This window comes from Oncorhynchus masou, chromosome 13, assembly GCF_036934945.1.
Source record: "Oncorhynchus masou masou isolate Uvic2021 chromosome 13, UVic_Omas_1.1, whole genome shotgun sequence".
Classification (NCBI taxonomy): domain Eukaryota; kingdom Metazoa; phylum Chordata; class Actinopteri; order Salmoniformes; family Salmonidae; genus Oncorhynchus; species Oncorhynchus masou.
In genome coordinates this window covers 66,066,318-66,090,611 of record NC_088224.1, presented here as the reverse complement: position 1 = coordinate 66,090,611, position 24,294 = coordinate 66,066,318, and the positions used below count along the sequence as shown (strand labels likewise).

The 24,294-nt window shown below is 48.0% G+C and overlaps 1 protein-coding gene across 1 annotated transcript; it reads right to left on the bottom strand.

Annotated features, from left to right (window-relative positions):
* Positions 1-268: 268 nt before the first annotated feature.
* On the bottom strand, positions 269-24,031 carry LOC135552856 (NAD(+) hydrolase SARM1-like). Its single transcript, XM_064984766.1, has 10 exons — positions 22,752-24,031; positions 22,191-22,578; positions 21,806-22,036; positions 16,981-17,193; positions 14,349-14,440; positions 14,022-14,215; positions 13,660-13,792; positions 12,750-12,939; positions 2,547-2,668; positions 269-2,305 (listed from the first exon to the last, which is right to left on the bottom strand). The coding sequence occupies exons 1-10, from the start codon at positions 23,177-23,179 to the stop codon at positions 2,173-2,175; spliced, it is 2,124 nt and encodes a 707-aa protein (XP_064840838.1). The 5' UTR covers positions 23,180-24,031; the 3' UTR covers positions 269-2,172.
* Between the last annotated feature and the right edge of the window lie 263 nt (positions 24,032-24,294).

Genomic DNA, 24,294 nt, shown 5'->3' with positions numbered 1-24,294 from the left:
TGATATACTTGGTACTTAGCACCTTGTAGATTCAGACGCGGAACGTATGAAACTCTACAATAAAGCAAGACGCAAAAGTTTGTGTTTTATCATGAGCGTTTCACAACTATGGGCCTTCTGCCTCATGCCTTACTGATTTAAGTCTGCACTTTCATAAAACGATTGCATCTATTAGCTGCTAAGAATATGTTAATTATAATAAGGCATTATAACGCTTCATAAAAATCTATTTCAAGTACAGTGCAAAGAATCACAGATGCACTGTATCCTCAGGTTAGTAGTTTTTATTGCGTCACTGTATTGTTAAATGACAACACTGCCTAAGTCCTGTCCATGTATACAGTATTTAATCAACATACCTGTATTGAGAGCAACACAAATATTAAGGCAACAGGGGGAAAAGCCCAGAAGAGCCATCAAAACAGTGACAAGATATAGCTAGTAGTGCTGAGAGCAAATACTGGAGCTTTAGACTGAGGTGACATTTTGTGTTTGCCTTCCTACACACCATTCAGCAGAAGGTGTGGGTACATACAGTATCTACATCATTAACAGATATGAATCTACAAAACGAACATGTCACTGAACCTAAGAATTCCATGTTTAAAATAATGTTTTACCATTCCACTTCAGTTAATTATAGATACGATAACCTGGGGATTTTATGACTTCTACTGTCATTTTGCAACACTTACGTAATATCTAAACTGATAATCAGATACTGCATGATTGTTTTGGTTGGATGTTTCTAGAATCTTTATCTTGTCACAGATAATAGTATTGTAAGACTGTAGGTGCATGCTGGTACATGTCTAAGAAGGATCCTCGATGTGAGCCAAGTATACAGTATTTAGCTCTGCCCTCAATGTGGTAACATTTATCTACTGAACTGCTTCTATCCAATAGATACAAGCAAGTGAACTAAGGCTAACTGTCAAGCAGCCAAATCAATGACAGAATCTCTTAGCGTTATGAAGGAACCAAACCACAAATCAGTATTGTAGATAGAGCGGTTTAGCTGAACAAAGTAACAGCATGTTGTGACTGTATACTACAAGACTTTCTGACAGGAAGATGATGTAACTGCTTTCATGGAGTAGCTTCAGCCTTAAGGGGTAGTGTAGATACTGGTTTTGTAAACTAATTCTATCTTTGTGAACAGAGAGTGAGAGCGTCTATCCGTTTTCACATTAGCAAGATGCATTGATAATGGTAGTTTTCATTGCCTTAAGCTTGGTTGCGAGAGATAGTTCTTTGTGAACCTCTGGTTGTTGCTAAGCACATGAGCACAAGTTTGTAATGAGTATATGTAGCTGGTGGGATCTGAACCCCTCTCTCCTGGTCCAGAAACTAACACCTTAACCATTAGACTAATTCCCCCTTGGGCAGAGGGTGACACTGGCTTTAAGTCACAGGCAGGGCTACCTCATCACGAGAGCAGGATTCCAAATCACTGTTACATATAGAGATCGTACATCATCTCTGTTGGATTAGGCTGTTTGCCATCACCTAGGTTACACTATCATAAAGAGACATATCAAATACGGGCAGCAGTTGACCACCAATGAGCATACAGGGTTTCATTTATAAGCACCATGAGAAAAAAAGAGATATAGTATTTCCCATACGCTATATAGTTTACACTGGATCATTATTAAAAACCAGGATATTGTTTTGTCTTAGAAAGTATGGGCCTATTTAAAACAATGAGAGTGTAGTGTTATTTAGAGTCAACAGAGATACTCCAGATTGTTATTATGTGTTATGCTCGGTGCCAGCGATAGCTGATATATCACACTGGTTATTTCCTGAGAGACACAAAATATCCCTGACCACGACAATAACAGCTTATGACTGTGGCCCTGCAGTTTAAGGGAGTAGTACATGGTATTTAGAAGTGCTGAAACCCCAAATGACATTTAGTATTTACGCTATGGACTATAATAACGCTATGGACTATAATAACTTTACATCTGGATCAACGGCTAGTAGCAAAGCAATCTCATTAGCATATGATCTAAATACAGCCTATTAAACATGTCTTCACATGCACAGGGTTAGAGCTGACCAACCAGAGCTCAGAACACGCACTGTTTGGTATTATTGATTACTGATCACTATTGGTCACCATTTTACATCATCACAGACCAGAGGACCTCCAATCAGAGGCCTCTATTTCTTCTGTGGTCCCTGAGGCCCCTTGGGGCAGTCTGTCTTGGGGCTGTCGGTCAGGTCTTGGCTGGGGTTGCCCATGAGGAAACGTAGGATCTTCTCAATGGTGGCCTCCTGGTACTCATGGGACCACCTGTATCCAGAGAGAGAGAGGAAGGGAGGGAGAGGAAGAGGGAGTCAGAGGAAGAGAGAGGGAAGGAGAAAGAGAGGGAGAAAGAGAAGTGAAGAGTGATGGAAAGAGAAAGTGATAGAGAAAGAAGGAGAACAGAAATGAAAGAGATTTGATTCCTAATAAGTACACTTCAGATAAATGTCCAAACTGCCAATCATTCTAAAACAGATTCTGCGGTACGGTATCTCTCTCTGTGACTCACTTGATGCCATTGAAGTTTAGGATAGTTTTCATGTCCTCGGGAAGAGTGTTTGGGTCAGGCCATAGGAAGTTATCAGTTACAGGGACAATGTTCTTCTTTCCAGCCAGAGCTGTGACAATCTCCTGCAGGATTTACGAGAGGTACGTTAAATCACGGACAGACACAGAATGCCCCCGCAGACATGGAATGTCTACACATGTAAGGGGCAGGGGTATATGGGAAAAATAATCTCTCAACTGTATTGAGGGCACCTCTCTATGTCTAATATTGTATATCACCAACATATAGATGGAACATCTAGACATGTAAAGGCCAGGGTGACCGGATTATACACATAGAAAATAATTGTAATTCCATCTAGATACTATAAGATCTACAGTTGAAGTCGGAAGTTTACATACACCTTAGCCAAATACTTTTAAACCCAGTTTTTCACAATTCCTGACATTTAATCCAAGTACAATTCCCTGTTTAAGGTCAGTTAGGATCACCACTTTATTTTAAGAATGTGAAATGTCAGAAATGTCACTTTTCACACCAAAGTACGTTCATCTCTAGGAGACAGAACGCGTCTCCTTCCTGAGCGGTATGACGGCTGCGTGGTCCCATGATGTTTATACTTACGTACTATTGTTTGTACAGATGAGCCGGATACCTTCAGGCATTTGGAAATTGCTCCCAAGGATGAACCAGACTTGTGGAGGTCTCCCATTTTGTTCTGAGGTCTTGAAATACATCCACAGGTACAGCTCCAATTGACTCAAATTATGTCAATTCACCTATCAGAAGCTTCTAAAGCCATGACATCATTTTCTGGAATTTTCCAAGCTGTTTAAAGGCACAATCAACTTTGTGTATGTAAACTTCTGACCCACTGGAATTGTGATACAGTGAATTATAAGTGAAATAATCTGTCTGTAAACAATTGTTGGAAAAATGTATTGTGTCATGCACAAAGTAGATGTCCTAACCGACTCGCCAAAACTTTGTTAAAAATACATTTGTGGAGTGGTTGAAAACGAGTTTTAATGACTCCAACCGAAAAGTATGTAAACTTCCGACTTCAACTGTATGTGGGAATGCTGTTCATCGACTACAACTCAGCGTTCAACACTATAGGGCCCTCGAAGCTCCTCACCAAGCTCAGGACCCTGGGACTGTATGTGGGAATGCTGTTCATCGACTACAACTCAGCGTTCAACACTATAGGGCCCTCGAAGCTCCTCACCAAGCTCAGGACCCTGGGACTGTATGTGGGAATGCTGTTCATCGACTACAACTCAGCGTTCAACACTATAGGGCCCTCGAAGCTCATCACCAAGCTCAGGACCCTGGGACTGTATGTGGGAATGCTGTTCATCGACTACAACTCAGCGTTCAACACTATAGGGCCCTCGAAGCTCATCACCAAGCTCAGGACCCTGGGACTGTATGTGGGAATGCTGTTCATCGACTACAACTCAGCGTTCAACACTATAGGGCCCTCGAAGCTCCTCACCAAGCTCAGGACCCTGGGACTGTATGTGGGAATGCTGTTCATCGACTACAACTCAGCGTTCAACACTATAGGGCCCTCGAAGCTCCTCACCAAGCTCAGGACCCTGGGACTGTATGTGGGAATGCTGTTCATCGACTACAACTCAGCGTTCAACACTATAGGGCCCTCGAAGCTCCTCACCAAGCTCAGGACCCTGGGACTGTATGTGGGAATGCTGTTCATCGACTACAACTCAGCGTTCAACACTATAGGGCCCTCGAAGCTCCTCACCAAGCTCAGGACCCTGGGACTGTATGTGGGAATGCTGTTCATCGACTACAACTCAGCGTTCAACACTATAGGGCCCTCGAAGCTCCTCACCAAGCTCAGGACCCTGGGACTGTATGTGGGAATGCTGTTCATCGACTACAACTCAGCGTTCAACACTATAGGGCCCTCGAAGCTCCTCACCAAGCTCAGGACCCTGGGACTGTATGTGGGAATGCTGTTCATCGACTACAACTCAGCGTTCAACACTATAGGGCCCTCGAAGCTCCTCACCAAGCTCAGGACCCTGGGACTGTATGTGGGAATGCTGTTCATCGACTACAACTCAGCGTTCAACACTATAGGGCCCTCGAAGCTCCTCACCAAGCTCAGGACCCTGGGACTGTATGTGGGAATGCTGTTCATCGACTACAACTCAGCGTTCAACACTATAGGGCCCTCGAAGCTCCTCACCAAGCTCAGGACCCTGGGACTGTATGTGGGAATGCTGTTCATCGACTACAACTCAGCGTTTAACACTATAGGGCCCTCGAAGCTCATCACCAAGCTCAGGACCCTGGGACTGTATGTGGGAATGCTGTTCATCGACTACAACTCAGCGTTCAACACTATAGGGCCCTCGAAGCTCATCACCAAGCTCAGGACCCTGGGACTGTATGTGGGAATGCTGTTCATCGACTACAACTCAGCGTTCAACACTATAGGGCCCTCGAAGCTCATCACCAAGCTCAGGACCCTGGGACTGTATGTGGGAATGCTGTTCATCGACTACAACTCAGCGTTCAACACTATAGGGCCCTCGAAGCTCCTCACCAAGCTCAGGACCCTGGGACTGTATGTGGGAATGCTGTTCATCGACTACAACTCAGCGTTCAACACTATAGGGCCCTCGAAGCTCCTCACCAAGCTCAGGACCCTGGGACTGTATGTGGGAATGCTGTTCATCGACTACAACTCAGCGTTCAACACTATAGGGCCCTCGAAGCTCCTCACCAAGCTCAGGACCCTGGGACTGTATGTGGGAATGCTGTTCATCGACTACAACTCAGCACTCAACACTATAGGGCCCTCGAAGCTCCTCACCAAGCTCAGGACCCTGGGACTGTATGTGGGAATGCTGTTCATCGACTACAACTCAGCGTTCAACACTATAGGGCCCTCGAAGCTCCTCACCAAGCTCAGGACCCTGGGACTGTATGTGGGAATGCTGTTCATCGACTACAACTCAGCGTTCAACACTATAGGGCCCTCGAAGCTCCTCACCAAGCTCAGGACCCTGGGACTGTATGTGGGAATGCTGTTCATCGACTACAACTCAGCGTTCAACACTATAGGGCCCTCGAAGCTCATCACCAAGCTCAGGACCCTGGGACTGTATGTGGGAATGCTGTTCATCGACTACAACTCAGCGTTCAACACTATAGGGCCCTCGAAGCTCATCACCAAGCTCAGGACCCTGGGACTGTATGTGGGAATGCTGTTCATCGACTACAACTCAGCGTTCAACACTATAGGGCCCTCGAAGCTCCTCACCAAGCTCAGGACCCTGGGACTGTATGTGGGAATGCTGTTCATCGACTACAACTCAGCGTTCAACACTATAGGGCCCTCGAAGCTCCTCACCAAGCTCAGGACCCTGGGACTGTATGTGGGAATGCTGTTCATCGACTACAACTCAGCGTTCAACACTATAGGGCCCTCGAAGCTCCTCACCAAGCTCAGGACCCTGGGACTGTATGTGGGAATGCTGTTCATCGACTACAACTCAGCGTTCAACACTATAGGGCCCTCGAAGCTCATCACCAAGCTCAGGACCCTGGGACTGTATGTGGGAATGCTGTTCATCGACTACAACTCAGCGTTCAACACTATAGGGCCCTCGAAGCTCATCACCAAGCTCAGGACCCTGGGACTGTATGTGGGAATGCTGTTCATCGACTACAACTCAGCATTCAACACTATAGGGCCCTCGAAGCTCCTCACCAAGCTCAGGACCCTGGGACTGTATGTGGGAATGCTGTTCATCGACTACAACTCAGCGTTCAACACTATAGGGCCCTCGAAGCTCCTCACCAAGCTCAGGACCCTGGGACTGTATGTGGGAATGCTGTTCATCGACTACAACTCAGCGTTTAACACTATAGGGCCCTCGAAGCTCATCACCAAGCTCAGGACCCTGGGACTGTATGTGGGAATGCTGTTCATCGACTACAACTCAGCGTTCAACACTATAGGGCCCTCGAAGCTCATCACCAAGCTCAGGACCCTGGGACTGTATGTGGGAATGCTGTTCATCGACTACAACTCAGCGTTCAACACTATAGGGCCCTCAAAGCTCATCACCAAGCTCAGGACCCTGGGACTGTATGTGGGAATGCTGTTCATCGACTACAACTCAGCGTTCAACACTATAGGGCCCTCGAAGCTTCTCACCAAGCTCAGGACCCTGGGACTGTATGTGGGAATGCTGTTCATCGACTACAACTCAGCGTTCAACACTATAGGGCCCTCGAAGCTCCTCACCAAGCTCAGGACCCTGGGACTGTATGTGGGAATGCTGTTCATCGACTACAACTCAGCGTTCAACACTATAGGGCCCTCGAAGCTCCTCACCAAGCTCAGGACCCTGGGACTGTATGTGGGAATGCTGTTCATCGACTACAACTCAGCATTCAACACTATAGGGCCCTCGAAGCTCCTCACCAAGCTCAGGACCCTGGGACTGTATGTGGGAATGCTGTTCATCGACTACAACTCAGCGTTCAACACTATAGGGCCCTCGAAGCTCCTCACCAAGCTCAGGACCCTGGGACTGTATGTGGGAATGCTGTTCATCGACTACAACTCAGCGTTCAACACTATAGGGCCCTCGAAGCTCCTCACCAAGCTCAGGACCCTGGGACTGTATGTGGGAATGCTGTTCATCGACTACAACTCAGCGTTCAACACTATAGGGCCCTCGAAGCTCATCACCAAGCTCAGGACCCTGGGACTGTATGTGGGAATGCTGTTCATCAACTACAACTCAGCGTTCAACACTATAGGGCCCTCGAAGCTCATCACCAAGCTCAGGACCCTGGGACTGTATGTGGGAATGCTGTTCATCGACTACAACTCAGCGTTCAACACTATAGGGCCCTCGAAGCTCCTCACCAAGCTCAGGACCCTGGGACTGTATGTGGGAATGCTGTTCATCGACTACAACTCAGCGTTCAACACTATAGGGCCCTCGAAGCTCCTCACCAAGCTCAGGACCCTGGGACTGTATGTGGGAATGCTGTTCATCGACTACAACTCAGCGTTTAACACTATAGGGCCCTCGAAGCTCATCACCAAGCTCAGGACCCTGGGACTGTATGTGGGAATGCTGTTCATCGACTACAACTCAGCGTTCAACACTATAGGGCCCTCGAAGCTCATCACCAAGCTCAGGACCCTGGGACTGTATGTGGGAATGCTGTTCATCGACTACAACTCAGCGTTCAACACTATAGGGCCCTCGAAGCTCATCACCAAGCTCAGGACCCTGGGACTGTATGTGGGAATGCTGTTCATCGACTACAACTCAGCGTTCAACACTATAGGGCCCTCGAAGCTCCTCACCAAGCTCAGGACCCTGGGACTGTATGTGGGAATGCTGTTCATCGACTACAACTCAGCGTTCAACACTATAGGGACCTCGAAGCTCCTCACCAAGCTCAGGACCCTGGGACTGTATGTGGGAATGCTGTTCATCGACTACAACTCAGCGTTCAACACTATAGGGCCCTCGAAGCTCATCACCAAGCTCAGGACTCTGGGACTGTATGTGGGAATGCTGTTCATCGACTACAACTCAGCATTCAACACTATAGGGCCCTCGAAGCTCATCACCAAGCTCAGGACCCTGGGACTGTATGTGGGAATGCTGTTCATCGACTACAACTCAGCGTTCAACACTATAGGGCCCTCGAAGCTCCTCACCAAGCTCAGGACCCTGGGACTGTATGTGGGAATGCTGTTCATCGACTACAACTCAGCGTTCAACACTATAGGGCCCTCGAAGCTCCTCACCAAGCTCAGGACCCTGGGACTGTATGTGGGAATGCTGTTCATCGACTACAACTCAGCGTTCAACACTATAGGGCCCTCGAAGCTCATCACCAAGCTCAGGACCCTGGGACTGTATGTGGGAATGCTGTTCATCGACTACAACTCAGCGTTCAACACTATAGGGCCCTCGAAGCTCCTCACCAAGCTCAGGACCCTGGGACTGTATGTGGGAATGCTGTTCATCAACTACAACTCAGCGTTCAACACTATAGGGCCCTCGAAGCTCATCACCAAGCTCAGGACCCTGGGACTGTATGTGGGAATGCTGTTCATCGACTACAACTCAGCGTTCAACACTATAGGGCCCTCGAAGCTCCTCACCAAGCTCAGGACCCTGGGACTGTATGTGGGAATGCTGTTCATCGACTACAACTCAGCGTTCAACACTATAGGGCCCTCGAAGCTCATCACCAAGCTCAGGACCCTGGGACTGTATGTGGGAATGCTGTTCATCGACTACAACTCAGCGTTCAACACTATAGGGCCCTCGAAGCTCATCACCAAGCTCAGGACCCTGGGACTGTATGTGGGAATGCTGTTCATCGACTACAACTCAGCATTCAACACTATAGGGCCCTCGAAGCTCCTCACCAAGCTCAGGACCCTGGGACTGTATGTGGGAATGCTGTTCATCGACTACAACTCAGCGTTCAACACTATAGGGCCCTCGAAGCTCCTCACCAAGCTCAGGACCCTGGGACTGTATGTGGGAATGCTGTTCATCGACTACAACTCAGCGTTTAACACTATAGGGCCCTCGAAGCTCATCACCAAGCTCAGGACCCTGGGACTGTATGTGGGAATGCTGTTCATCGACTACAACTCAGCGTTCAACACTATAGGGCCCTCGAAGCTCATCACCAAGCTCAGGACCCTGGGACTGTATGTGGGAATGCTGTTCATCGACTACAACTCAGCGTTCAACACTATAGGGCCCTCGAAGCTCATCACCAAGCTCAGGACCCTGGGACTGTATGTGGGAATGCTGTTCATCGACTACAACTCAGCGTTCAACACTATAGGGCCCTCGAAGCTCCTCACCAAGCTCAGGACCCTGGGACTGTATGTGGGAATGCTGTTCATCGACTACAACTCAGCGTTCAACACTATAGGGCCCTCGAAGCTCCTCACCAAGCTCAGGACCCTGGGACTGTATGTGGGAATGCTGTTCATCGACTACAACTCAGCGTTCAACACTATAGGGCCCTCGAAGCTCATCACCAAGCTCAGGACTCTGGGACTGTATGTGGGAATGCTGTTCATCGACTACAACTCAGCATTCAACACTATAGGGCCCTCGAAGCTCATCACCAAGCTCAGGACCCTGGGACTGTATGTGGGAATGCTGTTCATCGACTACAACTCAGCGTTCAACACTATAGGGCCCTCGAAGCTCCTCACCAAGCTCAGGACCCTGGGACTGTATGTGGGAATGCTGTTCATCGACTACAACTCAGCGTTCAACACTATAGGGCCCTCGAAGCTCCTCACCAAGCTCAGGACCCTGGGACTGTATGTGGGAATGCTGTTCATCGACTACAACTCAGCGTTCAACACTATAGGGCCCTCGAAGCTCATCACCAAGCTCAGGACCCTGGGACTGTATGTGGGAATGCTGTTCATCGACTACAACTCAGCGTTCAACACTATAGGGCCCTCGAAGCTCCTCACCAAGCTCAGGACCCTGGGACTGTATGTGGGAATGCTGTTCATCGACTACAACTCAGCGTTCAACACTATAGGGCCCTCGAAGCTCCTCACCAAGCTCAGGACCCTGGGACTGTATGTGGGAATGCTGTTCATCGACTACAACTCAGCGTTCAACACTATAGGGCCCTCGAAGCTCCTCACCAAGCTCAGGACCCTGGGACTGTATGTGGGAATGCTGTTCATCAACTACAACTCAGCGTTCAACACTATAGGGCCCTCGAAGCTCCTCACCAAGCTCAGGACCCTGGGACTGTATGTGGGAATGCTGTTCATCGACTACAACTCAGCGTTCAACACTATAGGGCCCTCGAAGCTCCTCACCAAGCTCAGGACCCTGGGACTGTATGTGGGAATGCTGTTCATCGACTACAACTCAGCATTCAACACTATAGGGCCCTCGAAGCTCCTCACCAAGCTCAGGACCCTGGGACTGTATGTGGGAATGCTGTTCATCGACTACAACTCAGCATTCAACACTATAGGGCCCTCGAAGCTCCTCACCAAGCTCAGGACCCTGGGACTGTATGTGGGAATGCTGTTCATCGACTACAACTCAGCGTTCAACACTATAGGGCCCTCGAAGCTCCTCACCAAGCTCAGGACCCTGGGACTGTATGTGGGAATGCTGTTCATCGACTACAACTCAGCGTTCAACACTATAGGGCCCTCGAAGCTCCTCACCAAGCTCAGGACCCTGGGACTGTATGTGGGAATGCTGTTCATCGACTACAACTCAGCGTTCAACACTATAGGGCCCTCGAAGCTCCTCACCAAGCTCAGGACCCTGGGACTGTATGTGGGAATGCTGTTCATCGACTACAACTCAGCGTTCAACACTATAGGGCCCTCGAAGCTCATCACCAAGCTCAGGACCCTGGGACTGTATGTGGGAATGCTGTTCATCGACTACAACTCAGCGTTCAACACTATAGGGCCCTCGAAGCTCCTCACCAAGCTCAGGACCCTGGGACTGTATGTGGGAATGCTGTTCATCGACTACAACTCAGCGTTCAACACTATAGGGCCCTCGAAGCTCCTCACCAAGCTCAGGACCCTGGGACTGTATGTGGGAATGCTGTTCATCGACTACAACTCAGCGTTCAACACTATAGGGCCCTCGAAGCTCCTCACCAAGCTCAGGACCCTGGGACTGTATGTGGGAATGCTGTTCATCGACTACAACTCAGCATTCAACACTATAGGGCCCTCGAAGCTCCTCACCAAGCTCAGGACCCTGGGACTGTATGTGGGAATGCTGTTCATCGACTACAACTCAGCATTCAACACTATAGGGCCCTCGAAGCTCCTCACCAAGCTCAGGACCCTGGGACTGTATGTGGGAATGCTGTTCATCGACTACAACTCAGCGTTCAACACTATAGGGCCCTCGAAGCTCCTCACCAAGCTCAGGACCCTGGGACTGTATGTGGGAATGCTGTTCATCGACTACAACTCAGCGTTCAACACTATAGGGCCCTCGAAGCTCATCACCAAGCTCAGGACCCTGGGACTGTATGTGGGAATGCTGTTCATCGACTACAACTCAGCGTTCAACACTATAGGGCCCTCGAAGCTCCTCACCAAGCTCAGGACCCTGGGACTGTATGTGGGAATGCTGTTCATCGACTACAACTCAGCGTTCAACACTATAGGGCCCTCGAAGCTCCTCACCAAGCTCAGGACCCTGGGACTGTATGTGGGAATGCTGTTCATCGACTACAACTCAGCGTTCAACACTATAGGGCCCTCGAAGCTCATCACCAAGCTCAGGACCCTGGGACTGTATGTGGGAATGCTGTTCATCGACTACAACTCAGCGTTCAACACTATAGGGCCCTCGAAGCTCCTCACCAAGCTCAGGACCCTGGGACTGTATGTGGGAATGCTGTTCATCGACTACAACTCAGCATTCAACACTATAGGGCCCTCGAAGCTCCTCACCAAGCTCAGGACCCTGGGACTGTATGTGGGAATGCTGTTCATCGACTACAACTCAGCATTCAACACTATAGGGCCCTCGAAGCTCCTCACCAAGCTCAGGACCCTGGGACTGTATGTGGGAATGCTGTTCATCGACTACAACTCAGCATTCAACACTATAGGGCCCTCGAAGCTCCTCACCAAGCTCAGGACCCTGGGACTGAACTGCTCCCTCTGTTCTCAATCCTGGACTTCCTGACGGGCCGCCCCCCATGCGGTGAGGGTAGGCAACAACACATCCGCCACACTAACCCTCAACACGTGAGCCCTCGTCACATACACTGCTGCTACTGTTTATTATCTATCCTGCTGCCTAGTCCCTTTCGCCCTACCTATATGTTGTACATATCTAACTCAATTACCTCGTACCCCTGCACAAGGACTCGGTACTGGTACCCTGTGTATAGAACCAAGTTATCTTTACTTATTGTGTATTTATTCTGTGTGTTACTCTTTTCTTCTATTTTTTTCTCTGCATTGTTGGAAAAGGTCCGTAAGTAAGCATTTCACTGTTTGTCTCCACCTGTTGTTTACGAAGTATGTGACAAATACAATTTGATTTGAACAACTAGACAGGTAGCTGCAGCTGTATACTATTGGATCTATATTATTCTGTATGCAGCACAGATCTATGTATAGATCTGTCTATGTCTGACCTTGTGTACCCAGTCCTTCATGCCAGTGTCACCCATGCACTTGTCGAGGGCGTTGGCAGACAGCACCAGGATGAAGTTCCGTGCCCGCTGGACGCTCTGGATCAGCTTGTCAGCAAACTTCCCTGCTTCCAGCTTCTCCACGTCAATGAACACACTGAAACCTCTGACCTGAAGGTGGACCTTCAACAGACTGGGGGGAGAGAGAGGGAGTGGAGAGAGGGAGTGGAGAGAGGGAGTGGAGAGAGGGAGACAGAGAAAAAAGTGGGGAGAAAGTAACGATTGACGATCTGCAGATCTTAGACTCCAGATAATCCTGACGAACCTGATTAAGGTGTTTGTCTCCCAAAGCTCCCTAGCTTTCCCTCTCCCTAGATTTTCCTCTCCCTAGATTTCCCTCTCCCTAGCTTTCCCTCTCATTCCCTCTCCCTAGCTTTCCCTCTCTTTCCCTCTCCCTAGCTTTCCCTCTCTTTCCCTCTCCCTAGCTTTCCCTCTCTTTCCCTCTCCCTAGCTTTCCCTCTCTTTCCCTCTCCCTAGCTTTCCCTCTCTTTCCCTCTCCCTAGCTTTCCCTCTCCCTAGCTTTCCCTCTCTTTCCCTCTCCCTAGATTTCCCTCTCTTTCCCTCTCCCTAGCTTTCCCTCTCCCTAGCTTTCCCTCTCCCTCTCTTTCCCTCTCCCTAGCTTTCCCTCTCCCTAGCTTTCCCTCTCTTTCCCTCTCCCTAGCTTTCCCTCTCTTTCCCTCTCCCTAGCTTTCCCTCTCTTTCCCTCTCCCTCTTTTTCCCTCTCCCTAGCTTTCCCTCTCCCTAGCTTTCCCTCTCTTTCCCTCTCCCTAGCTTTCCCTCTCCCTCTCTTTCCCTCTCCCTAGCTTTCCCTCTCTTTCCCTCTCCCTAGCTTTCCCGCTCTCCCTCTCCATACCTGGCGAGCTGGGAACCGGTGGTCCTGCGGTAGCTAATAAACACATCCGGTCCAGGGGGTTGGGCATCGGTCAGACACGGCTTTATCGGCCTACGGGTGGCTGCCAGGATCTTGGCGCGGTGGATGCCGTTCTCTAGAAGGAGAAAATTAATACTTTATTCTCCATTATAAACTGGGTGGTTCGAGCCCTGAATGCTGATTGGCTGATAGCCGTGGTATTCTACGGGTATGACAAAACATTTATTTTTACTACTCCGATTTGCGTCGTGCCTAAGAACAGCACTTAGCCCCCCCCCCCCCCGGGCCTTATTGCTTAATTGTCTCGTAGGGAACGTAAATGTGTGTTTTGGTTCACAACCCACCTACGTAACAGTCTGACTGGAGCTGCTGGTCGGTGAGGTGGAGGACGTTCTTGCGGTCCACGCCAGACTGTACCAGGCCGTAGGTGTACTGGCGGAAGGGTGGGTCCACCTCAACCAGCCAGTCAGCCATGTTGTTGGGGTCACAGGTCGAGTAGTTGGCGTAGGTCTTCAGCACGCGCAGGTCACGGAGGAACCTCGAAGACAACACAAAATGGAGTGGGCAGGGTAAATCAGAGATTTTACTTCAATGTTCAATTTAACTGAAGTTGACTGGTGTAGCAGATGTTTTATAAGCTTGACATAAACCTGACAGATGATTGAACTAACCTCTTGCGAGTGAGTCCTGCAGTCATACCCAGGTCAGTGCTCAGATCCTGGTCTGTGATGTTCAGCAGTAGGTCGCCATCCACCTGCAGCTCCTGAAGGTCGGGCACAGAGAGGAGAGAGAAAGACTGAGTGAATATAGTGAGCAAGAGGCTAAGGAGAAATACAGGTAAATACAGGTAACTGACTAAATAAAAGGACCACCAACATAAAGTGTCTTAATAAGGCGTTGGGTCACCAGAAACCAGAACAGCTTCAATGTTCCTTGGCATAGATTCTACTAGAGGGCCACCATTGTTCCTGTTCCCAAGAAAGCTAAGGTAACTGAGCTAAACGACTACCGCCCCGTAGCACTCACTTCCGTCATCATGAAGTGCTTTGAGAGACTAGTCAAGGACCATATCACCTCCACCCTACCTGACACCCTAGACCCACTCCAATTTGCTTACCGCCCAAATAGGTCCACAGACGATGCAATCTCAACCACACTGCACACTGCCCTAACCAATCTGGACAAGAGGAATACCTATGTGAGAATGCTGTTCATCGACTACAGCTCGGCATTCAACACCATAGTACCCTCCAAGCTCGTCATCAAGCTCGAGACCCTGGGTCTCAACCCCGCCCTGTGCAACTGGGTACTGGACTTCCTGACGGGCCGCCCCCAGGTGGTGAGGGTAGGTAACAACATCTCCTCCCCGCTGATCCTCAACACTGGGGCCCCACAAGGGTGCGTTCTGAGCCCTCTCCTGTACTCCCTGTTCACCCACAACTGCGTGGCCACGCACGCCTCCAACTCAATCATCAAGTTTGCGGACGTCACAACAGTGGTAGGCTTGATTACCAACAACGACGAGACGGCCTACAGGGAAGAGGTGAGGGCCCTCGGAGTGTGGTGTCAGGAAAATAACCTCACACTCAACGTCAACAAAACTAAGGAGATGATTGTGGACTTCAGGAAACAGCAGAGGGAACACCCCCCTATCCACATCGATGGAACAGTAGTGGAGAGGGTAGCAAGTTTTAAGTTCCTCGGCATACACATCACAGACAAACTGAATTGGTCCACTCACACAGACAGCATCGTGAAGAAGGCGCAGCAGCGCCTCTTCAACCTCAGGAGGCTGAAGAAATTCGGCTTGTCACCAAAAGCACTCACAAACTTCTACAGATGCACAACCGAGAGCATCCTGGCGGGCTGTATCACCGCCTGGTACGGCAACTGCTCCACCCTCAACCGTAAGGCTCTCCAGAGGGTAGTGAGGTCTGAACGCATCACCGGGGGCAAACTACCTACCCTCCAGGACACCTACACCACCCGATGTTACAGGAAGGCCATAAAGATCATCAAGGACATCAACCACTCGAGCCACTGCCTGTTCACCCCGCTATCATCCAGAAGGAGAGGTCAGTACAGGTGCATCAAAGCTGGGACCGAGAGACTGAAAAACAGCTTCTATCTCAAGGCCACCAGACTGTTAAACAGCCACCACTAACATTGAGTGGCTGCTGCCAACACACTGACACTGACTCAACTCCAGCCACTTTAATAATGGGAATTGATGGGAAATGATGTAAATATATCACTAGCCACTTTAAACAATGCTACCTTATATAATGTTACTTACCCTACATTATTCATCCCATATGCATACGTATATACTGTACTCTATATCATCGACTGCATCCTTATGTAATACATGTATCACTAGCCACTTTAACTATGCCACTTTGTTTACATACTCATCTCATATGTATATACTGTACTCAATACCATCTACTGTATCTTGCCTATGCTGCTCTGTACCATCACTCATTCATATATCTTTATGTACATGTTCTTTATCCCCTTACACTTGTGTGTATAAGACAGTAGTTTAGGAATTGTTAGTTAGATTACTTGTTGGTTATTACTGCATTGTCGGAACTAGAAGCACAAGCATTTCGCTACACTCGCATTAACATCTGCTAACCATGTGTATGTGACAAATAAAATTTGATTTGATTTACTAGTGCCTGGAACTCTATAGGAGGGATGCGACACCATTTTTACATGAGAAATTCCATCATTTGGTGTTTTGTTGATGGTGGTGGAAAACGCTGTCTCCGCTGCAGCAGAATCTCCCGAAAGTGTTAAATTGGGTTGGGATCTGGTGACTGAGACGGCAATGGCATTTGGTTTACATCGTTTTCATGCTCATCAAACCTTCAGTGACCACTCGTGCCCTGTAGATGGGGCCATTGTCATGTTATGGGGGCATAGCCATGGTAGACAAAATAATGGCCAAAATAATGGCCTGCCCAGCATTTTTATACATGACCCTAAGCATGATGATATGTTAATTGCTTAATTAACTCAGGAACCAAACCTGTGAGAAAGCACCACCACATCGTATCCCTCATTTACTCAAGTGTTTCCATTATTTTGACAGTAACATGTAGGTATTCATATTTAATTGATATGAAACCAAACATTCACCTTATTTTTTCAACAGCTCTACAAGGACTATAGAAGAGCATTCTTATTCGTTATTGTTCAAACCTCTTTTGCTATCGCTATCTCTCTTACTCTCTCTCACACACACACACACACACACACACGCACACACACACACTGAGACGCAGAAACACACACCTGGAAGCGCTCAGTGTAAGCACTGAATCCAATCACTTGGAGCCATCTCTGCACCTCACCACCCTTCCAGTTGGGCACAGAGGCCAGGATACGTCGTGGCACCTCCTCCCCCATCATCCTTAGTGCCCGCTTGGCCAGGGCACAGGCCGTCCCGTTGCTGGAGTACATGACGATCCTTTTCAGGCTCTGCACCGCACCGATCTCCTGGAAGATCTGGGAGGAAGAACGCTCACACATTCAATTGTATGTCTATTGATATTGTAGGACAGGTGATTTTAATGCAAGAAAACTTAACTTAACTATTTTTTACCAAATGTTTTACCACCATGTCACATGTGCAACTACAGGCAACAAAACTCTTTATCACATTTACTCCATACACAGAAACACCATACACAGAAACACCATACACAGAAACATATCTAATTCCTGGCGCCGACAGAGATGGCCACCTCGCTTCGCGTTCCTAGGAAACTATGCAGTATTTAGTTTTTTTTACATGTTATTTCTTACATTGGTACCCCAGGTCATCTTAGGTTTCATTACATACAGTCGGGAGGAACTACTGGATATAAGAACAACGTCCACTCACCATCATTACGGCCAGGAATATGACTTTCCCAAAGCGGATCTTCTGTTTTGCCCACTACCCAGGACAATGGATTGGATCCCCGCCGGGGAACCAAAACAACGAAGCCGTAAACACATTGCGCACCGCTCCCGAGCATACTACTCGCCAATGTCCAGTCTCTTGACAACAAGGTAGATGAAATCCAAGCAAGGGTAGCATTCCAGAGAGACATAAGAGACTGTAACGTTCTTTGCTTCACGGAAACATGGCTCACTCGAGTCACGCTATCGGAGTCGGTACAGCCAGCTGGTTTCTTCACGCATCGCACCGACAGAAACAAGCATCTTTCTGGTAAGAAGAAGGGCGGCGGGGTATGCCTTATGATTAACGAGACGTGGTGTGATCATAACAACATACAGGAACTCAAGTCCTTCTGTTCACCTGACTTCCTGAATTCCTCACAATCAAATGTCGACCGCATTATCTACCAAGAGAATTCTCTTCGATTATAATCACAGCCGTATATATTCCCCCCCAAGCAGACACATCGATGGCCCTGAACGAACTTCATTTGACTCTATGTAAACTGGAAACCACAAATCCTGAGGCTGCATTCATTGTAGCTGGGGATTTTAACAAGGCTGAAACATGACTTCCTAAATTCTATCAGCATATCAATTGTGCAACCAGGGCTGGTAAAACCCTGGATCATTGTTATTCTAATTTCTGCGACGCATATAAGGCCCTCCCCCGCCCTCCTTTCGGAAAAGCTGACCACGACTCCATTTTGTTGCTCCCAGTCTATAGACAGAAACTAAAACAGGAAGCTCCGGCACTCAGGTCTGTTCATCGCTGGTCCGACCAATCGGATTCCATGCTTCAAGATTGCTTCGATCACGTGGACTGGGATATGTTCCGTGTTGCGTCAATCAACAACATTGACGAATACGCTGATTCGGTGAGCGAGTTCATTAGCAAGTCCATCGGTGAAGTCGTACCCACAGCAACTATTAAAACATTCCAAAACCAGAAACCGTGGATTGATGGCAGAAGGAGAAGAAATTCGGCTTGTCACCAAAAGCACTCACAAACTTTTACAGACGCACAATCGAGAGCATCCTGTCGGGCTGTATCACCGCCTGGTACGGCAACTGCTCCGCCCACAACCGTAAGGCTCTCCAGAGGGTAGTGAGGTCTGCACAACGCATCACCGGGGGCAAACTACCTGCCCTCCAGGACACCTACAACACCCAATGCCACAGGAAGGCCATAAAGATCATCAAGGACAACAACCACCCGAGTCACTGCCTGTTCACCCCGCTATCATCCAGAAGGCAAAGTCAGTACAGGTGCATCAAAGCAGGAGACTGAAAAACCGAGAGACTGAAAAACAGCTTCTATCTCAAGGCCATCAGACTGTTAAACAGCCACCACTAACATTGAGTGACTGCTACCAACATACTGACTCAACTCCAGCCAATTAAAAAATGTAAAAATGGATGAAAAATGTATCACGAGCCACTTTAAACAATGCCACTTAATATAATGTTTACATACCCTAAATTACTCATCTCATATGTATATACTGTACTCTATACCATCTACTGCATCTTGCCATCTTGATGTAATACATGTATCACTAGCCACTTTAAACAATGCCACTTTTATATGTTTACATACCCTACATTACTCATCTCATATGTACAGTGGGGCAAAAAAGTATTTAGTCAGCCACCAATTGTGCAAGTTCTCCCACTTAAAAAGATGAGAGAGGCCTGTAATTTTCATCATAGGTACACTTCAACTATGACAGACAAAATGAGAAAAAAAATCAGGAAATTCACCTTTTTAATGAATTTATTTGCAAATTATGGTGGAAAATAAGTATTATTTTTATTATTATTTAAAAAAAAATGTTTTATTAGAGCCACTGCTTTAAGGAGCGGGACAATAATCCAGACGCTTATAAGAAATCCTGCTACAACCTCTGACGAGCCATCAAACAGGCAAAGGATCAATACAGGACTAAGACCACTACTACACCGGCTCTAAAGCTCGTCAGATGTGTTAGGGCTTGCAAACTATCACGGATTACAAAGTCAAATGCAGCAGCGAGCTGCCCAGTGACGCAAGCCTACCAGACGAGCTAAATGCCTTCTAGCACTGAACCATGCATGAGAGCACTAGCAGTTCCGGACGACTGTGTGATCTCGCTGTCAGTAGCCGATGTAAGACCTTGAAACATGTTAACAATCACAAGGCCGTGGGACTACACGGATACCAGAACGCGTACTCGGAGCATATACTTCACTGAGATTTTCAACCTCTCCCTGACTGAGTCTGTAATACCTACATGTTTCAAGCAGACCACCGTAGTCCCTTCATCCAAGAACGCCAAGGTAACCTGTCTAAATGTCTATCACACAGAGCACTCACATCTGTAGCCATGAAATGCTTTGAAAGGCTGGTCATGGCTCATATCAACACCATCATCCTAGACATGCTGGACCCACTCCAATTTGCATATCGCCCCAACAGATCCACAGACGACAGTATCTCTATTGCACTCCACACTGCCCTTTCCCACCTGGACAAGAGGAACACCTATGTGAGAATGCTATTCATTGACTACAGCTCAGCATTCAATACCATAGAGCCCTCCAAGCTTATCACTAAGTTCAGGACCCTGGGACTGAACACCTCCCTCCCCAACTGGATCCTGGACTTCCTGGTGGGGCATCCTCAGGTGGTGTGAGTAAGCAACAACACGTCCGCCACACTGACCCGCAACACGGGGGCCCCTCAAGGGTGCATACTTAGTCCTCTCCTGTACTCCCTGTTCACCCACAACTGCGTGTCTGTGCACAACTCCAACACCATCATTATGTTTTCTGATGTTTTCTGATGTCAGTGGCAGGCCTGATCACCGACAACGATGAGACCACCTACCGAGAGGAGGTCATTGCCCTGACAGTGTGGTGCCAGAACAACAACTTCTCCCTAAATGTCAGTAAGACAAAGGAACTGATTGTGGACTACAGGAAACGTAGGGCCGAGTACGCCCCCATCCACATCATCAGTGCTGTAGTGGAGCGGGTTGAGAGCTTCAAGTTCCTTGTGTCCACATCACTAAGGAATGAACATGGTCCACACAAACCAACACAGTCTTGAAGAAGGCACGACAACGCATCTTCCCTTTTAGGAGGCTGAAAAGATGTGTCATGGGCCCTCAGATCCTCAAAAGGTTCTAAACCTTCACTATTGAGAGCATCTTGACTGGCTGCATCACCGCTTGACATCCGACCTCAAGGTGCTACAGAGGGTACCCATCACTTGGGTCAGACGAAGGCCCTAAAAATGTTCAAAGACTTCATCCACCCAAGTTATAGACTGTTCTCTCTGCTACCGCATTGCAAGTACCGATGCACTGCTAGTCTGGAACTCTGAACAGCTTCTACCCCCAACCCACAAGACTATTAAATAGTTAACCAAATAGCTACCTGGACTATCTGCATTGAACCTTTTTGCTCTTTTGACTGATTACATGTGCTGCTGCTACTGTTTATTATCTACCCTGTTACCCAGTCACTTTACCCCTACCTATATGTACATATCTAACTCAATTACCTCGTACACCTGCACAAGGACTCTGTACTGGTACCCCGTGTATATAGCCAAGTTATAGTTACTCGTTGTGTATTTATTCCTTGTGTTATTATATTTCTATATTTCTCTCTACATTGTAGGGAAGGGCCCATAAGTAAACATTTCACTGTTAGACTACCCCTGTTGTTTACGAAGCATGTGACAAATACAATTTGATTTGATATATCGTTAGGATGTGGGCACCAGAAATAGTTTTGGGCCCCATAAGGTTGTTGGATGAAATCCCTGTATCCACTACCCACTAAAGCAGGGTTTCCCAAGCTCAGTCCTCAGGACCCCAAGGGGTGCACATTTTGGTTTTTGCCCTAGCACTACACATCTGATTAATGAATCAACTAATCATCAAGCTTTGATAATATGAATCAGCTGTATAGTGTTAGGGCTAAAACTAAAACGTGCCCCCCTTCGGGTCCTGAGGAAAGAGTTTGGGAAACGCTGGACTATAGTGCTTACCAACCATGTCGTAACTTGGAGAGCTACAGGGAGGGCGTGCAGGCTTTTGTTCCAGCCCAGCACTCACATCTGAATTCAGTAAATCAGCTGCTCATCAAAGATGAACCAGTTGTGCTTTTGTTCCCTGATACTGACCTTGGTGTTGCGCTGGCGTGACTTGATGCTGGTTTCGACACACAGGTAGAAGGCAGCGATACATTTCCCCTCCAGTCTGGCACCATCCAATAGTGGCAGGAGCTGCTGTAGGTCTGCAGCCGTCCTCCCCTGCATGCTGTCTGCACTGTCCAGCAAGCTCCGGGCAAACTCATCAGGGTCCAGAGATGCAATAAAGGGCTCCACCAGCTCCAATGTCCCGGACTTCACCACCTATAATAATACATTTAACAGACACTTTAATCCAAAGTGATTTACAGTGTTATGCACATCCATATTTCCATATGGGTGGCCCGAGCAGGAATCGAACCAACCACCCTGGCGTTACAAGCTCCGTGCTGTACTAACTGAGCCACACAGGACCCACCTCCTTCTCAATCTCCCGGTTATTGGCGAGCACGGCCACCGCTAAACACGCATGGAAGCGGATAAGCTCGTCCTCTTTGGAGAACGCCAATGGAAACAACCACTCAGCTGCCTGCTTCTCAATCATCAGCCGCTGGCAGCGATGGCCGCCATACATGGCGCAGTTGGCGAGCGCAACGGCACAGTGGCGAAGGACGGTGGGGTCGGTACCCCGGCACCAGAAGAGCAGGGCATCCAGGGCGCCGTTGGCGATGAGCTGGGCGGACGTCTCCTCGGTGTGTTTGAACATGTGCTCCAGGATGCCTGAGACACTGCGGGCCAGCTGGGCATCCTCTGTCTCCCTCGTCAGGTTCAGGATCACCCCCAGACCCATGCGAGCCACGTAATCTCTGGATAGGAAGAGAGAGAGGTGAAAAGGGTAAACAAGAAGACGAGTATACAACTAGGTTTATAAAGACTAAGACTTACTGTATGTGGGTCCTGGAAACTGGCCCTAACGGTTAGGACCAAGACAATATTTTGTCTCCGAAAAAGTACATGTAGCCATGTAGTGAATACACACCTGTTCTCAGAGACCAGTATCTGCTCCAGTAGTTTGGCAGACTCATAGGTGATCTCCACAGCAGGTGTCACGAGGAGTTGCAGGAGCAGCTCCAGTCCTCCATCCAGTCGTATCCTGTTGCATATCTCCTCTGCGACCTGCCTTCCCACAGTGGGTAGAACCCAGGCCTCCTCTACTAACTGGAACGTCTCTGCTATGGCTCTGCGGGTCTCATCTAGATCCAAGGTATCTTTGGCTGATTTCAGTGTCTTGATAGCGGAGCGCAGGGCTGGGAGCGAGGTGTCCAAAACATCCTGAACGTCGGCACCGTAGACACCCGGTGAGACCGGTGGAGCTTTCGGTTCCGAGGATGAGCCAGAGCTGCCCGACCTCCGGTTCCCCATCCGGCTGACATATTCCGGTACTGTGAGTCTTTCAGAGCTGAACATGGAGAGGTATCGACAGAGTCTCCAGAGGGAAGCGGTTAGAGATAAAAGGATCCACCGACGAGCTCTGACAAGGCCCAGAGGGCTTGTGGCAGGCCCTGATCAATAACAGATCACTTGTCTATTTCTCAGGAGAAATAAACTGGTGCATATTAACCTGGTTAGAACTGAATGGGAAACAATGTTTGACTTGCATTCGAGTTGTTTGGATACATAAACAAACCACAATAGGTGAAATTACAATCCATCATCTGGACTGGATGCTAAACTTTAAATGAAAAGTGACAGCTTTTAGTAAATTGCATCATCATCACACTGATGTCCTCTTTGAAAATAAGTGGATAAAGACATACTCATCTCGCATCATCATGACGAAGCAGTCACACTATGCTTGCATTTAAACACGGATGTCCTCCGTTTTCCCCTATTACACGAGGCCTTCTTGGATCAAATTATGTCTACTCAGAATAACCCGACTCCAAATAAATGATCAAGACTCCACTGTGTCCACTATGAAATAATGTATCACCACAGCGGATGTTCGTTCACAAAGCTGCTAGACGGGATTTTTTTTTCTCTAAAAGCCCATTACACAAATTACGTTTACCAGCTGGATGGAGAAATATAAACAGCTCTGTTGTCTTCTGTCTCTCGCTTGCATTACTGAGATTGAATCCAGACAAAGACGCACTGTTCATCAAAATGCCTCTCACGGATTTCCTTTTTCCTCTCTATTCACGACTCTCTATTGCCTTGCTTTAAACCACACAAAATATATATCTTATTTCCGTATTATTAAAATAGCCCTCTCTTTGACATCCTTTCCTCAGCATCTTCGAGCATCCTGAAACTAGGACCGCCCACTACCTTCAGGATATATTTACAGACCAACTGTCTTGCTGAGGTCTGCTCAGCAACAAAGCGCCAGTATGTTACACGTCTCCACTATGCCCCCTTGTGGATCAAGGTAGAAGCATAATCAATTCACAAGGTGTTACACACATAAACTGTGCTAAACATGTTGTTATGGAGCTACAATAAGATAAATCAGTGTACATCAATTACTAGATCAGCAGAAGCAAATAACAATATGTTGTCCATTGTAGTCATTAGGCCTT